The 14,899-nt window shown below is 43.3% G+C and overlaps 1 protein-coding gene across 2 annotated transcripts in view; it reads left to right on the forward strand.

Annotated features, from left to right (window-relative positions):
- Positions 1–14,899, forward strand: part of kirrel3a (kirre like nephrin family adhesion molecule 3a) — a 275,377-nt gene that overhangs the window by 179,107 nt on the left and 81,371 nt on the right. For both annotated transcript variants that reach the window (XM_071339326.1, XM_071339327.1), the window contains exons 4-5: positions 6,356–6,513; positions 8,463–8,613. In XM_071339326.1, coding sequence (XP_071195427.1) covers positions 6,356–6,513; positions 8,463–8,613 — 309 coding nt within the window. The remainder of the gene's footprint in view (positions 1–6,355; positions 6,514–8,462; positions 8,614–14,899) is intronic.

Below are 14,899 nucleotides of genomic sequence, written 5' to 3' on the forward strand. Positions count from 1 at the left end.
TTAGTGTAAGGGGCCAGGAGAGCTTAGGGCAGGTAGGGTACAGGCCGGTGTTGATGGAGGACGATAACACCCAGCAACAGTCAACAAAGAGCTATTTGAAAGTTTAATTCTTAAAACCAGCAAATACAATTGTTTGGGGACAGTCTTGGTGGAGACAACAGAGCACTGAAGGTGATCCTTGGTAAAGATTGCCACTCTCCCACCTTTGGAATATCTGTCTTGTCGAAAAAGGTTATAACCAGAAAGGTTAACACCAGTATTCAAAACACTCTTTCTTATCCATGTCTCAGTAATGACCAACACATCTGGATTGGAGCTGTGAACCCATACTTTCAATTTATCCATTTTAGGTAATAAGCTTCTAGTGTTAACGTTCAGAAAACCCAGGCTTTTACGAGAGCAGAAGTCAGTGATGCATATTTCAGAGCGCAAGTCAGAATTGGAGCTAGCAATTGTAGATGGGCCAGGGTGTACATGCACATTTCCAGATATCATCAACAGTAATACAATCTGATGTCATTGTAATGTTTTTACGGATAAACCCAGTAAAACAGATGATTCACTTTTCCTCCTAATTAAAACGTGGCTAATGGCAGTTGACACCTTTAAATGTATTTTGCAGTAATAAATTGATAATTGCTTTACATCTGTCATGGATTCACATGGGAGGGAGGGGATGCATGGCCACAAGTTTTTCTCTGTCTTTTTCTCCCTGCTTCGTATTTGGCACAACAAATCCTTACCTTCATGAGAGACTGAAATTATGTCTTAATTCTCCTCCTTTCTCCTCTTGCCTGTGCATCAGTTGACACTGTGCCCCTCAGGAGTCTCCAGCCAGAGCGGTGAAACAAATTGTTCCTTATAATTGTTCCTTATCTTGGGCTCTGGGACCCGTTACATTCCCATATAAATTAAGCATAGTTTAATTAACTTCAGTGGCATCTCTCTTATCTGGGGAGGGAACATTCACTAAGGCACGGTGTGACGGTGTGACAGTCAAACTCTGGCAAGTCACCCTGCTATGACGTGCAGAGACACAAATGGACTGCTGAATTGTATTGCCGATCTCCTGTAGTGTAATTTGTTGGCGGTAGCGACATAGTACTCACTCGTTCAATTAGATTTCAATTGATTTGTTTACGGCAAAGTAATTGTCATTCTATTTCGGACCAAATGCCCCAGGGTGGGCCCTGTCTAAGCTAGTGAAGGGCTACAGTGGCATAGATCAACGCTGGGAAAGTGGAGGGAAAAGCCTTAAAGATCCACAGTAGGGGGAACAGCAGCACTCTACTGCTCCACGGCCGTTGTTATTGTTTTAGTTTTGTTGACTAAGCAGAGGTGGGGAGTGCTAGGGGAGCGTCACGCATCAAGGTAAAAACAAATGCTGCACATATGCTGCTATTCTATCGCTCTAGCAATGATGTCCGAATGGAAAAAATCTGTGTTCGTTCTTCCAGTAACTTCTTTGTTGTTGTAATATCGCAAACGGACATGGCAGTTTCAACATTAAGGATTCCAGCTTCAAGAGGAGGGAGAGAACGTTCAAGAAGGATACACTGAGAGCTCTGAAAATGTGTGCTGAGTGCATGCAAACAGCTGACATGAAGAAGAGGATTGATTAAGTCATCCATCTTAAAGTTCCAAAAGTGAGAGGGCGATGGCAAAGGCACAAACGTGGTATCGCCAGTGAACCCGCCATGAAGGTGATTAATCCACCCCGGCCGCCAATTCCTGTGAGACGGGCATCTTAAGATCTCAGAACAAGATCCAGGTACAGTTGAAAATGGGTCACATTTTCCCTAAGCTGTCCTTCCCCTCTGTTTTTTTTCTGAAATGAAATTGCTCTATTTTCCCTCCTTTCCCCATCTACAGAACTGAATGACTTTGGTCCCTCCCAAGGGGTCAGTGAATCAAGCGTAGAGAAAGAAAATGTAATTCAGTGACAAAGAACCAAGCCCTAGCGTGGATAGAGAGAAAGAGAGAGAGGATGGTAGAGAGAGAAGGGGGAGAGAGGAGACTTCCAGCACCCAGCGACAGTAATTAAAGTAGGGGGTGATTAGTCCGCCTCTGTGTAGGCCAGCTCATGAGAAATCTATTGACTGGCCACGTTAAATCATCAATTTGGAACCATTAGACCATGCCACATTCACAAACATGTCGGTAATGATGATGGGTTGAGCCTCTGCGGGGTTACTGGGGAGAAGGCCCTCATGTTTTTCTCTCTTTCTCCCCCCCATTCTCTGCCTCTCCCCCTCTCCTCCTTTTCTCTCTCCCTCTACTTCTGTCTTTCTCTCTGAGGTCTAACTTGGCTTTGAAGGCCAAACATCACTGCTGATGTTGTGAATTAGGCCCATGTAATGAGTCACACGGTATTAGCTTCTTTGCCGACCCATTGCAAAAATGCCAGCCTGTGCCCTCAGCTCTGACATGACGGACGACTTGTTAACACAACACAAGACCTGGGAGGGTGGGATGGTGAACTCACTGCACTGGTCAGGATTTTATGCAGAGCTCCCAACATAGAATTAGAGATTTAATAGGATCTTTATGGGTCCCAAGGCCTGTTGCTTAGCTGGTTCACACCTCCAAGGCCTGTTGCTTAGCTGGTTCACACCTCCAAGGCCTGTTGCTTAGCTGGTTCACACCTCCAAGGTCTGTTGCTTAGCTGGTTCACACCCCCAAGGACTGTTGCTTAGCTGGTTCACACCTCCAAGGCCTGTTGCTTAGCTGGTTCACACCTCCAAGGCCTGTTGCTTAGCTGGTTCACACCTCCAAGGTCTGTTGCTTAGCTGGTTCACACCCCCAAGGACTGTTGCTTAGCTGGTTCACACCTCCAAGGTCTGTTGCTTAGCTGGTTCACACCCCCAAGGACTGTTGCTTAGTTGGTTCACACCTCCAAGGTCTGTTGCTTAGCTGGTTCACACCCCCAAGGACTGTTGCTTAGCTGGTTCACACCCCCAAGGACTGTTGCTTAGCTGGTTCACACCCCCAAGGCCTGTTGCTTAGCTGGTTCACGCACTCAAAGTGTGTGTTGTTGGTGTATCCCAGTGCCAGCTCATATCAAGTCTGAGGTTGTGTCCCAAATGGAACCCTATTCCCTATTCCCAAAAGTAGTCCACTTTAGTAAGGAATAGGATGCCATTTAGGACTTAGGCTGAGAAAAGGAAGCCGACAGCACAAAGAGGCAGGCAGGCAGGCAAGGACAGATGGCTACCAGTAGCGGCTTGTTTAGTGCTCAGATAATAATGTAAATGTGCCTGTTTGTGATATGTTGTGCCAGTGACAGCTGTAGTGTGTCTTGATTTAGCATCACAGAGCGAGAGATATTGAAAATGGTCCTCCTGTATTGCACCAGTCAGAACAGAAAGGAGCTCCTTGAATTATTCACAGCATCCAGGCTGCTTCTCAAATGGCACCCTTTTCCCTGTATAGTGCACTACTTTTGAACAGAGCTTTTTGGGCCCTGATCAAAAGTAGTGCACTAAATAGGGAATAGGGTGCCATTTGGGACACAGTCCAAGAGAGATTGAAAGCAAACCAAATGCAGCTTGCCAACCTGACATTATTGCCTTCTCGCTTTTCTCATTAGGGAAGAAATAAAAATGTGTGAAGAAAAATGTTCTTCCAACTTTACAGTACAACACAGGGCAACCAGTGTTTTACAATCTGATCCTTGTCAATAACAAACAATAACAAATCTAGTCCCCCAGTAAGATACAGATGGCATAATTACCGTGGAAACTCGGGGAGGAAAACTCTGGGAATTGCCTCATCATGACTTGATTTTAGAGTACTGTTTCTTTTTAAAGATATATAACTCTTGACTGGTACTCCACCATTGCATCACCTTCATGAAATGACTTCAAGTGACTTACAATTCCAAAATGTGAACATTTATTCTCACTGTATCCATTCAAGCTGTGAGTGATGTTTCACTTTTAAGATTTCAGATATTCATGCAATGTCTTCATATTCAGATTGTAAAAGATGAAAAAAATGCAACGTGCTTCTACACCTGCATTACTAGCTGTTTGGGGTTTTAGGCTGGGTGTCTGTACAGCACTTCGAGATATTAGCTGATGTACGAAGGGCTATATAAAATAAAATTGATTGATTGATTGATGTGCAGATTTTGGTCAAGGTGAAGGTTGTTGAAACCTTTCAGTATTTACTCTTTCACTTTTTCAATTCTTCCTAAGGTTACTTAACAGTATTCATTATTTTCCCTTTGAAAGTCGCCTTTAGTATTCTTTTGATGATTAAGCTTTCATTGGAACTACTTCAAAGCTGTAAAGTTGAATGACTCTTTGATGCGCCCTATAATATCTCATTGTGGCCTTTCAATACGTATTGGCTTCTCCATTCTTTCCTCTCCTGTTCTCCCCCTATCTTTTTAAATATCTCTGAAAACAAGTTCACTGATATTTCCACTTATATTTATGGGGGGTTAGACGAAAAACCATTCAGACTCTCATAGCTCCACGGTTCCTCAAACTGGAGGGAAACTTGATCAGTTCTAGATAGGTAACACTATCAGATAAATGACAATATCCTTCTTCCTCACACACTGATCTGAACCGAGCAAGGTTGACAATGTGCGAGGAGATATGAGTACCTAAAAAAAGATAGACCAACATTGCTCATAAAGCACTTTGCCACTATGGAACGGTATTGCTCACTGTGGAACTGTCATCCTTTCAATGGCCGTATTGTGGAAGATAAGAACGGAAATGGTATTGGCTGCAGCACGGTCACTCTCACAACAGGCAGACACCTCTTTGGAGAATTCCATTCTACCTTCTCCGCCTCCTCTGGCCCCCAGAAGTCAGAAGTGTTCTCTTGCTCTACGAGTCGCAATGTAACTGTGCTGAACAAAGATGGCCGACAAAGGTGAAAGCGCTTGCCAGGGCTCTAATCAGTTCTCCCCCAACTGTGAGGGATGAGTAATGAGCAAAGGGGCCAAGTCCAGGCCCTAATGAAGCCAGCTAGCTCCCTCGAACTCCACCTTCATCAAATTATCTTCTCTTTAACTCTCCTGCTGCTGCCGCCGTTTGTCTGCATGTGGCGAGCTAGCAAGCTATACTGTACCTCTCGCCTGAATTACCCATGGGAGGGAAGGAAAATGTATGACGCTAATGAAGTGAACGCAGCGAAGGCAGTAGAGGTGGTGAAAGGCGACGGTAGTGGTGAACAATGTGTAAGTATGGAATTGAGGTGGTGGTGATGATGATATGCCTTGTTTTGTATCTGTTTCAGGTAATATGTTACATATGAAGTGCATGGAAGTGCATATTAAGCATGTTAAGGAGTGAGAGAGAGAGCATTTACATATGCTGCTTTCTCTCGCTCTCTCTCTCTCCCTCACTCTCTTTCTTCCAAGCACTCAGGATGTGCCAGCTGCATGTTGCCTTTGATTCAGGCTTGCTCCAGATCTGCTCTCTAATGAGCTGAGTGCTCAATCAATAATTCACTGGAGTTTGAATAAAATTGAGGGTGATCAGAGCTGGTTTCAAACAAGAAAGTAATCAGTGCCATTCACAAGCTTGGATTCGGCCAAGCTCTCCCCAACTAGCTACCTTCTTTCCTTTCTGCCTTCCTTTCTTTCTTTTGTTCCCCGTTTCTCCTGCATGAACGGAGACTCTCCAGTTTCTGCTTCCTCTTTTGCCTCAATATGTCATCGCTCACCTGTGAGAAGTGTCAGAACCCCACTGGGCACAGACGTCAATTCAATGTCTATTCCACTTTGGTTCAGCGTAATTTCATTGAGATGACGTGGAAACAACTTTGATTCAACCAGTGTGTGCCCAGTGGGAAGAGACCACACAAAGCAGCAGCAAGGTTGAGGATGATGGTGTATAACCTCTATGCAACACAAAGTGTAAACATATTCTTACCAATTCATGTGTATTTGAAATGTAGGCTACTTGTTGAAAACAAATATGGCGTACAATATTTTGATTAGCACTATATTGAATTTACATAATGCAGCCTCCATGCTGCTCAGAAATTAAGCGTATTTTATTCTAGATTTTTGTATCAGACTGAAACGTCAGAGGTGTTAACCTGAGTTGGCATACAATGGCATAGCAATGCCTCTTAAATTGATAGTTAATCGAAATTGCAAAACAACATATTGATTTCCTTTTACACTTGCGTTGGTTTTGGGGGAAATATTGGCCAGGTCAACGAAATGAATCATGGATTGCTGTTTTACCTTGTCCATAAACTGCTTACAGGGTAAGAAAACCAATATGTCATTTAGGTGAACTACTAAGCCTTTAACTGCTCTACAACAGTACACATTTTACAGAATGCAATGCAATTGAACTAAATTCATCTTTATCGTCCCCCACAGTTCCCCCTGAAGACCCTGTGATTGTGGGGGCTCCCGTGGTGAGTCTAAGAGCCGGCGACCCCCTCAACTTGACATGCCACGCCGACAATGCCAAGCCTGCTGCCTCCATCATCTGGATCCGCAACGGGCAGGTCCTGAATGGCGCCATGTACTCTAAGGTATGGGGGGGTTGCATTTTTGTCCCCACCCCAGTTTTATAATTTCCCTGTAGGTGTGGTTTGGGCTAGTTTTGATTGATCTTTGTGCTGACCTGACTCTTTCAAAAGGACAGCTCTATTTGTACGTATTGGAGCGAATACATGGGTAGCCCCGACCGAGACTCAAACCTGGGTCCAACGACTGCCAACTGAACAGCTTAGCCATTACACCAAGAAATTCAAACTGGATTAAGTTCGCTACACTATCCCCTTCCTACAAAAAGAGTGCCCCACACTTCTTTATCTCAAGTCCCTCATGCCCAGGCATGGCTTTGATGACCTCACAGTAGCATCACCCCACTTCTGACACCAATGTAGAGAATTCGGGGCGTTGCTCTGACCATAACTGCAGCAAATGTCAACTCAACACCTTAGCTGAAAACTATAAAAACTATTCAACTATAAAAAGTGCACACACTCAAATTAAGTTTGCATAAATAAATTGATTGTGCACTTCAAATGTGTCCTTTGGCCCTTGATAAGAGGTGTGCTCTCTCGTCCCTCAATTGGAGGAATCCTTCCCCCTCTTCCTATCTTCCTCTCTGCTGCTGCATTCACTCTTCTCTTCCTCCACACAGCTGTCCTAAAAAAGGTCTCGCTCTGTCAATTTAATGACAGCTGAGATTTTTAATTTGATCCACAGGGCAAGATGGAGCACTCACGTCGCACTTTCAACATGACGAAAAAAGAGAAAGCATTCCATCACTCTACATTATGGATGTGTTCTTGGGCAATTTGTTCACTTTGTCAGCCCTGGGTAGGAAATGGAGAAAGTGAGAGGCGCTTTTAAAGAAGCGGTCCCATGACAATCTCGCAGTGTAATCTTGCTTGTTCCAGGGTGAGTCTAACCCAAACAAACCCACTGGAGAGCGCTCCCTTCACTCAATTTAAACCCAGAAATTAGACGTGTATATTATTGTATCAGGATTTGGAGGGGCAATGTATAGTTACTTTGTAAGTACTTAGTATCAACATCTGTATAGCATATTTGATATGTATCACATTTGATACTGATTACATCATATAGCAGATGCTCATATCCAGAGCAATTTACAGGATTCATTAGGGTTAAGTGCTCAAGGACACATCGACAGATTTTTAATCTAGTCAGTTAGGGGATTCAAACCAGCGACCTTTCAGTTACTGGCCCAATGCTCTTAACTGCTAGGCTACCTGCCACCCATCATGTCATATTATTTACATGTCACACTGTTAGGATGTAAAGTCCTTTTGATTCTTCTCAATCTGGTAACAGCTTCATTTAAATGCATCAGGAGAAAATATTTTGGAGAAAGAGAACCAATATGTTTAATCTTTATCCCATGATGAGTCTGGGTTTTGGATTCACATACTTTGAGTCATATCATGACATGACGTGGCATATCAAGGCATTCAGATTGAGAAGGCAAACGATAGAAAGACGACTGATCCCATCTGTCCAGTATGACATGCAGGTTGACGTGAATTGGGATGAGTCTTGTCCTGGAGGCAGAACTAAGCAATTTCCACTTAATTGGCCAACTACAAAGTCTAAATATTGTACAGATTCATGAAAACAAAAATGTGATGTATACCAATAAACTCTATAACTATGTAATTCCAAATATGTAACTACTATGATATTACTATGTAAGTCAGGGCAAGACATACATGAGATTTATGGGAAAAAAATTCTAAATCCTATAGGTCATACAGTACTGTACTGTAAACCTATTGCTCCCTACATACATACTGTACTGTAGAAGGTTGTACTTGCACTGGCTGTGATATGTGGTTGTCTTATCTACCTTAGTTACTCTAGTCACACTGGATAAGAATGCTAAATGAACACAAGGTAAATGTAATGAAAGTAAGACATCTTGTAACTGTAATAGCTAGTGATAATCTTTGGTCTTTTAATGATTCCTCAGACACTGTTACGGGATGGGCGAAGGGAGAGCACAGTCAGCACACTCTACCTCTCTGCCTCCAACATCGAGACAGGCCAACGGATCACCTGTCGGGCTTCAAACAAGGCAGCGCCCAACGGTAAAGATGCTGTCGTCACCATCGATATCCAACGTGAGTACAGCGTCCCATGACTCACACCATGGAAATGATCTATTCTAGGGTGTTTGGAAGCGATAGTCACGACTGATCTAGGGTGAGATTTTTTTTTGGGGGGGGGGTGCACTGTGTGAAAACCTACACTACATGATCAAAGGTATGTAGACGACTGCTCATCGAGCATCTCATTCCAAAATCATGGGCACTCCTTTGCTGCTATAACAGCCTCCACTCTTCTGGGAAGGCTTTCCACTAGATGTTGGAACATTGCTGCAGGGACTTGCTTCCATTCAGCCACAAGAGAGTTAGTGAGGTCGGGCACTGACATTGGACGATTAGGCCTGGCTCGCAGTCAGTGTTCCAATTCATCCCAAAGGTGTTCGATGGAGTTGATGTCAGGGCTCTGTGCAGGCCAGTCAAGTTCTTCCACACTAATCTTGACAAACCATTTCTGTATATACCTCACTTTGTGCACGGGGGCATTGTCATGCTGAAACAGGAAAGGGCCTTCCCCAAACTGTTGCCACAAAGTTGGAAGCACAGAATCGGCTAGAATGTTATTGTATGCTGTAGTGTTAAGATTTTCCTTCACTGGAACTAAGGGGCCTAGCTTGAACCATGAAAAACATTAGTCCTCCGCCACCAAACTTTACAATCAGCACAATAAAAAATTGGTTTTATTTTATTTAACCTTTATTTAACCAGGTAGGCCAGTTGAGAACAAGTTCTCATTTACAACTGCGACCTGGCCAAGATAAAGCAAAGCAGTGCGACACAAACAACAACACAGAGTTTCACATGGAATAAACAAACGTACAGTCAATAACACAATAAAAAAAGTCTATATACAGTTTGTGCAAATGAGATAAGATTAGGGAGGTAAGGCAATAAATAGGCCATAGTGGCGAAATAATTACAAGGTAGCAATTAAACACTGGAGTGATAGATGTGCAGAAGATGAAGGTGCAAGTAGAGATACTGGGGTGCAGAGGAGCAAAAAATAAAAAACAATATGGGGATGAGGTAGTTGGATGGGAAATTTACAGATGGGCTATGTGCAGGTGCAATGATCTGTAAGCTGCTCTGACAGCTGATGCTTAAAGTTAGTGAGGGAGATATGAGTCTCCAGCTTCAGTGATTTTTGCAATTCATTCTGGTCATTGGCAGCCGAGAACTGGAAGGAAAGGCAGCCAAAGGAGAAATTGGCTTTGGTGGTGACCAGTGAAATATACCTGCTGGAGCGTGTGCTACGGGTGGGTGCTGCTATGGTGACCAGTGAGCTGAGATAAGGCGGAGCTTTACCTAGCAATTGGTCACCCCCAAAGCCAATTCCTTTGGCCGCCTCTCCTTCCAGTTCTCTGCTGCCAATGACTGGAACGAACTGCAAAAATCACTAAAGCTGGAGACTCTTACCTCCCTTAATAGTTTGAAGCACCAGCTGTCAGAGCAGCTCACAGATCACTGCACCTGTACATAGCCCATCTGTAAATAGCCCATCCAATCTACCTCATCCTCATACTGTATTTATTTCTGCACATTCTACCATTCCAGTGTTTATTTGCTATGTTGTAATTACTTCGCCACCATGGCCTATTTACTGCCTTACCTCCCTCATCCTACCTCTTTTGCACTTGCTGTATATAGATGTTTCTACTGTATTATTGATTGTATGTTTGTTTATTCCATGTGTAACTCTGTGTTGTTGTATGTGTCAAACTGCTTTGTGTTATCTTGGCCAGGTCGCAGTTGCAAATGAGAACTTGTTCTCAACTAGCCTACCTGATTAAATAAAGGGGAAATAAATAAAATAAAAATTGACAGTCGAAAGCCTTGGCCAGGTTGATGAATACGGCTGCACAGTATTGTCTTTTATCGATGGCGGTTATGATATCGTTTAGGACCTTGAGCGTGGCTGAGGTGCACCCATGACCAGCTCGGAAACCAGATTGCATAGCGGAGAAGTATGGTGGGATTCGAAATGGTCAGTGATCTGTTCGTTAAATTGGCTTTCGAATACCTTAGAACGGCAGGGTAGGATAGATATAGGTCTGTAACAGTTTGGGTCTAGAGTGTCTCCCCCTTTGACGAGGGGGATGACCGCGGCAGCACTCCAATCTTTGGGGATCTCAGACGATACGAAAGACAGGTTGAACAGGCTAGTAATAGGGGTTGCAACAATTGCGGCGGATCATTTTAGAAAGAGAGGGTCCAGATTTTCTAGCCCAGCTGATTTGTAGGGGTTCAGATTTTGCAGCTCTTTCAGAACATCAGGTATCTGGATTTGGTTGAAGGAGAAATGGGGGAGGCTTGGGCAAGTTGCTGTGGGAGGTGCTTATTGAAAATCTGAATTATCGTGGATTTATCGGTGGTGACAATGTTTCCTAGCCTCAGTGCAGTGGGCAGCTGGGAGGAGGTGCTCTTATTCTCCATGGACTTCACAGTGTCCCAGAACTTTTTGGAGTTTGTGCTACAGGATGAACATTTCTGTTTGAAAAAGCTAGCCTTCGCTTTTCTAACTGCCTGTGTATATTGGTTCCTAACTTCCCTGAAAAGTTCGATGCTAATGCAGGATGCTTTTGTGCTGGTCAAGGGCAATCAGGGGCAGGTATTGGGGCAGGTAGCGTTATATCTCTAGTTCTAGCTGGGTAGAAATTGTTGGAAAGGTGGCATTCTATGATGGTGCCACTCTGAAAGTCACTGAGCTCTTCATTAAGGCCCTTATACTGCCAATGTTTCTATGGAGATTGCATGGCTGTGTACTCAATTGTATACACCTGTCAGCAACGGGTGTGGCTGAAATAGCCGAATCCGCTCATTTGAAGGGGTGTCCATACTTTTGTATATATGGTGTACATACTATTCATTCACAACAAACAGTTGATATCTGGCTATAATGTTATATTGATCAGAGAGAGAAAAGGCTCTTGTTCCAAAACTCATCCATTGGTCTATCTATCTGACCATTGAAATACTCTATTTATCCTATTTCTACTGCAGAATTCTACCCCTAACATTGCACGTGCTAACCCAATATTTCCAATATTTCTCAACATTATTTATTGGATTATGCCAGATTGATCCATATTAATTCCATTGTCCATGGCTGGGTTTTCACAAACATTGTTGAAATGTGAATTCTATGAAATGCAGAACTTCCCATTCAAAGGAAAATTGGTCTGGAAGCACAATGAAAGAGATAATGCATTTGATGAACATTAACAATGTCACAGTCTTAGCCAATGAAAGTCAATGCTAGTGTTTGCCATTTTATTCTTGCTGTGTGTGTTGCCACTGTGTGCGTTTCTCTTTTTTTCTTTCTGGCGCTCGCCCTGCCACTAATCAAAATACCATCATAAGAGATTCCTTCCGAATAGTGAAAAATGTGCCCCCTCTGTACAAAATTCAATTGTCAGATGATATTATTTGATCACAAAAACCATTTGCCATAAGTTATGGATTTCAAACAAAGGCCTTTCACATCCCTCATAGCTCCTTCAAAGCTATTAAGTATGACTAATATAGCAGAAAATACTATTCAAGGATCCATTACTCTTGACAGCTCCATTCTTCCTAGTGCATTCTTTATATTTTTTGTGTGTCATCCAAAAGGAATCCTTCCCCAAGCCTGGGCACGGGGAGAGACGAGAGCGCTAACCGATTAGCCGTTGTTGTGTGCACTGTCAGAGAGGGGCTAATCGTTTTGTCATGCAAAACAATGGCGCCGTTTTTTCCTCTCCTTACGCAAGTCAACTGCTGTATGAAAACAAATGTTTGATTCTGCCTTAGCTCTTTCTATCTGGGTAGCCTTGAGTAGCCTGAAATAAAATAAATATGTAGAGTAGAGGGCAGATGCAGCAACACTGGAGATATAGTTGCTGTATGTCCTTGAATCAATTTGGGTAATAAGGTGAATCTGATATCGATCGTAAGCGGAGCACGTTTGATGGGAATGAACTGCACCAGCGCAGAGTTGAGGACTCCCCCCAATACACCAACAGTGGTTGAACAATATACTCTCTATTGGAATGCCAAAGCTATTGGAATTAATTCTCCTCAGGATGGAAAAGTGAGAGCCAATCCCCCCACCATAACAGATCGAGAAGAGCTTGAGCGATGGGTCTGCCTTTAGCGCTTAGCATTAGCCCGACTGATTTCCCCCCTATATGCTTCTCTCGTTCCACTTTGCATCACATACAGTAGCAAAGGGAGGGGTGGATTGTTGAAGGTGGGAAATAAGAAATAAGCCACAAGCCACAGGCACCCCACCTCAGCAGGTCAGAGTGAGGGGGTGGGAACAGGTGTTGGATGAATAAGTGATAACAGCGCACGGTGAGGTGGATAGGCCGTGATGCTCCTGGAGGTCCTCAGGGAACCACAGACTGCCACCAGGGGCGCCATACTGTCACAGTAGCCAGTTAATATTGATGAGAGGCAGCTGTTAGTTTGGGTGGTGATGGCAGGTGGTGTGAGACGCACACACACAGACACATGCCCCAGAATGCATTGGACAGAAGGGGAGAAGGGGAACATTGGGGAGGTGGGTTAGCACGGGGTCCGTCAAGTCGGCGAAACCAATCACGTCAGGCAATCTCTCACTGCTCACAGGGGTGTTCTAATGGTGCATCAGCTTATTTCTCTTAGCTCTGGCCATTTGAATGTGTTCCTGACCACCTGGATATCTGTGATGATGATCTATGCAGTAGAAATGAGCATACAGGGTTATTTTATAAGCAGGTAGTTAAAAGTTAGCAATTCTAATTGATTTGTAATTACACTTCTGCTTCTTTGAGAATTATTGACACAATGATCATTATGTACAATTTGGCTCCCAATAAGTTACCAATTGTGTTGGAGTATTTGAGTTATGTACCAAAAAGTATCCATTGTTACCACATAGTTTAAGCAGCTAACGACACGAACACACCTACAGCGTCATTGCGCAAAATGGTATGAAGCATAATCTGGATATGTGTGCAACAAAAGTTCAACATTCACCTTCTGCTACCATTTCTGTCAAGCCGTCTACAATTTGATGCATACGTTCGATAATTCCAATGTATGCACAGGGGCACAACTTTCACTGGGGATGCGGGGGACATGAACCCCCCACATTCTAAAATAAAAATGTTGTCCCCCCAGTTGTATCATTGCACTGTGATACAAAAAAAGCGCCATCGCTGTGCTGTAGGACCACGCGAATGCCTCCGAGCTGTCGGGTAGGCTGTTTGGCGGTTTCAGCCAGCTGGATTTAGGCTGTGTGAAGGCAAAGATTCTGACCAGCACAGCGCTGCTGTCTGTGTGTTGTGCTTGTTCTCAGAGTTGTAAAGCAAGCAGAGCAGAAACGGGTTACTCTTTATTTGACTGATGTAGCTGGCAAGATATCTGCTGTTTGACTTGTATTCCCAGTGCTGAGCTAGTAGTGTAACTAACATGTAATGTTAGCGAATGTTTCATCCGCTCTCGAATGAAGTTCTGTCTGAAGAGAATTAACTAGTTAGCTAGCTACTACTTACCACAGCCAGTTCAGCTCTAGCCTGAAGCTATCTGTCAGTTAGCAGTATCTAACAGCTGTTGTGTGTACGGAAATGTTTTGTAGCCTTTTTGTCCCATTTCAACAGAAGTAAATTAAATTGGCTAGTTTTCGCCAATTAGCGCTAGCCAAAAGTTGGCTAACGTTAGCTAGCTAACTCACTAACTTCAGGTATTATTTTTTTCCTCCATCACACTTGACCTGAATCAAATGATGAAATCAGCGATATTCTGACGTTTTTTGACAGCGCAATCTGAGTTTTTATTAGAGTCAGTATAGCAATGTAATGTTATTGATCTGTCCGTTTCCCTAGCTAATTCCCTACTTTCACACTGACACAATATTAACAGCTCTACAGACTACACTGGCATGGTGTACAGTCAGTACAAAACACAATATTGATAATGATGAATGGATACAAATATGTTTGAATGCCCAGTCATGTTCATATAATCTCAGACATAAATTACGGCAGTTTAAGACCATCGATAGAACATCCTATATGCCAGAGAAATGTAATATCATTCACTCAGAAATGTAATTCCTCTGCAGTAGGTGTAAAATAGTATTTTAATTGATTTCATTTGAGATTTTTTTTTTTGAGCAGTCGCAAATATATATATTTCTTCTCATGGCACACGAGACAACTGTGTGATTTGCGCCTGTCTCAGTGGACTAATCCTTCAAGGAGGCCCCGGATGCCCCGGTCAAAGAATATGGGGACTATGGCTCAGATGCACAAGGCACGTCTCTCTCCAGAATGCGCTCTCT

The sequence above is a fragment of the Salvelinus alpinus genome, chromosome 13, assembly GCF_045679555.1.
Source record: "Salvelinus alpinus chromosome 13, SLU_Salpinus.1, whole genome shotgun sequence".
Lineage (NCBI taxonomy): Eukaryota > Metazoa > Chordata > Actinopteri > Salmoniformes > Salmonidae > Salvelinus > Salvelinus alpinus.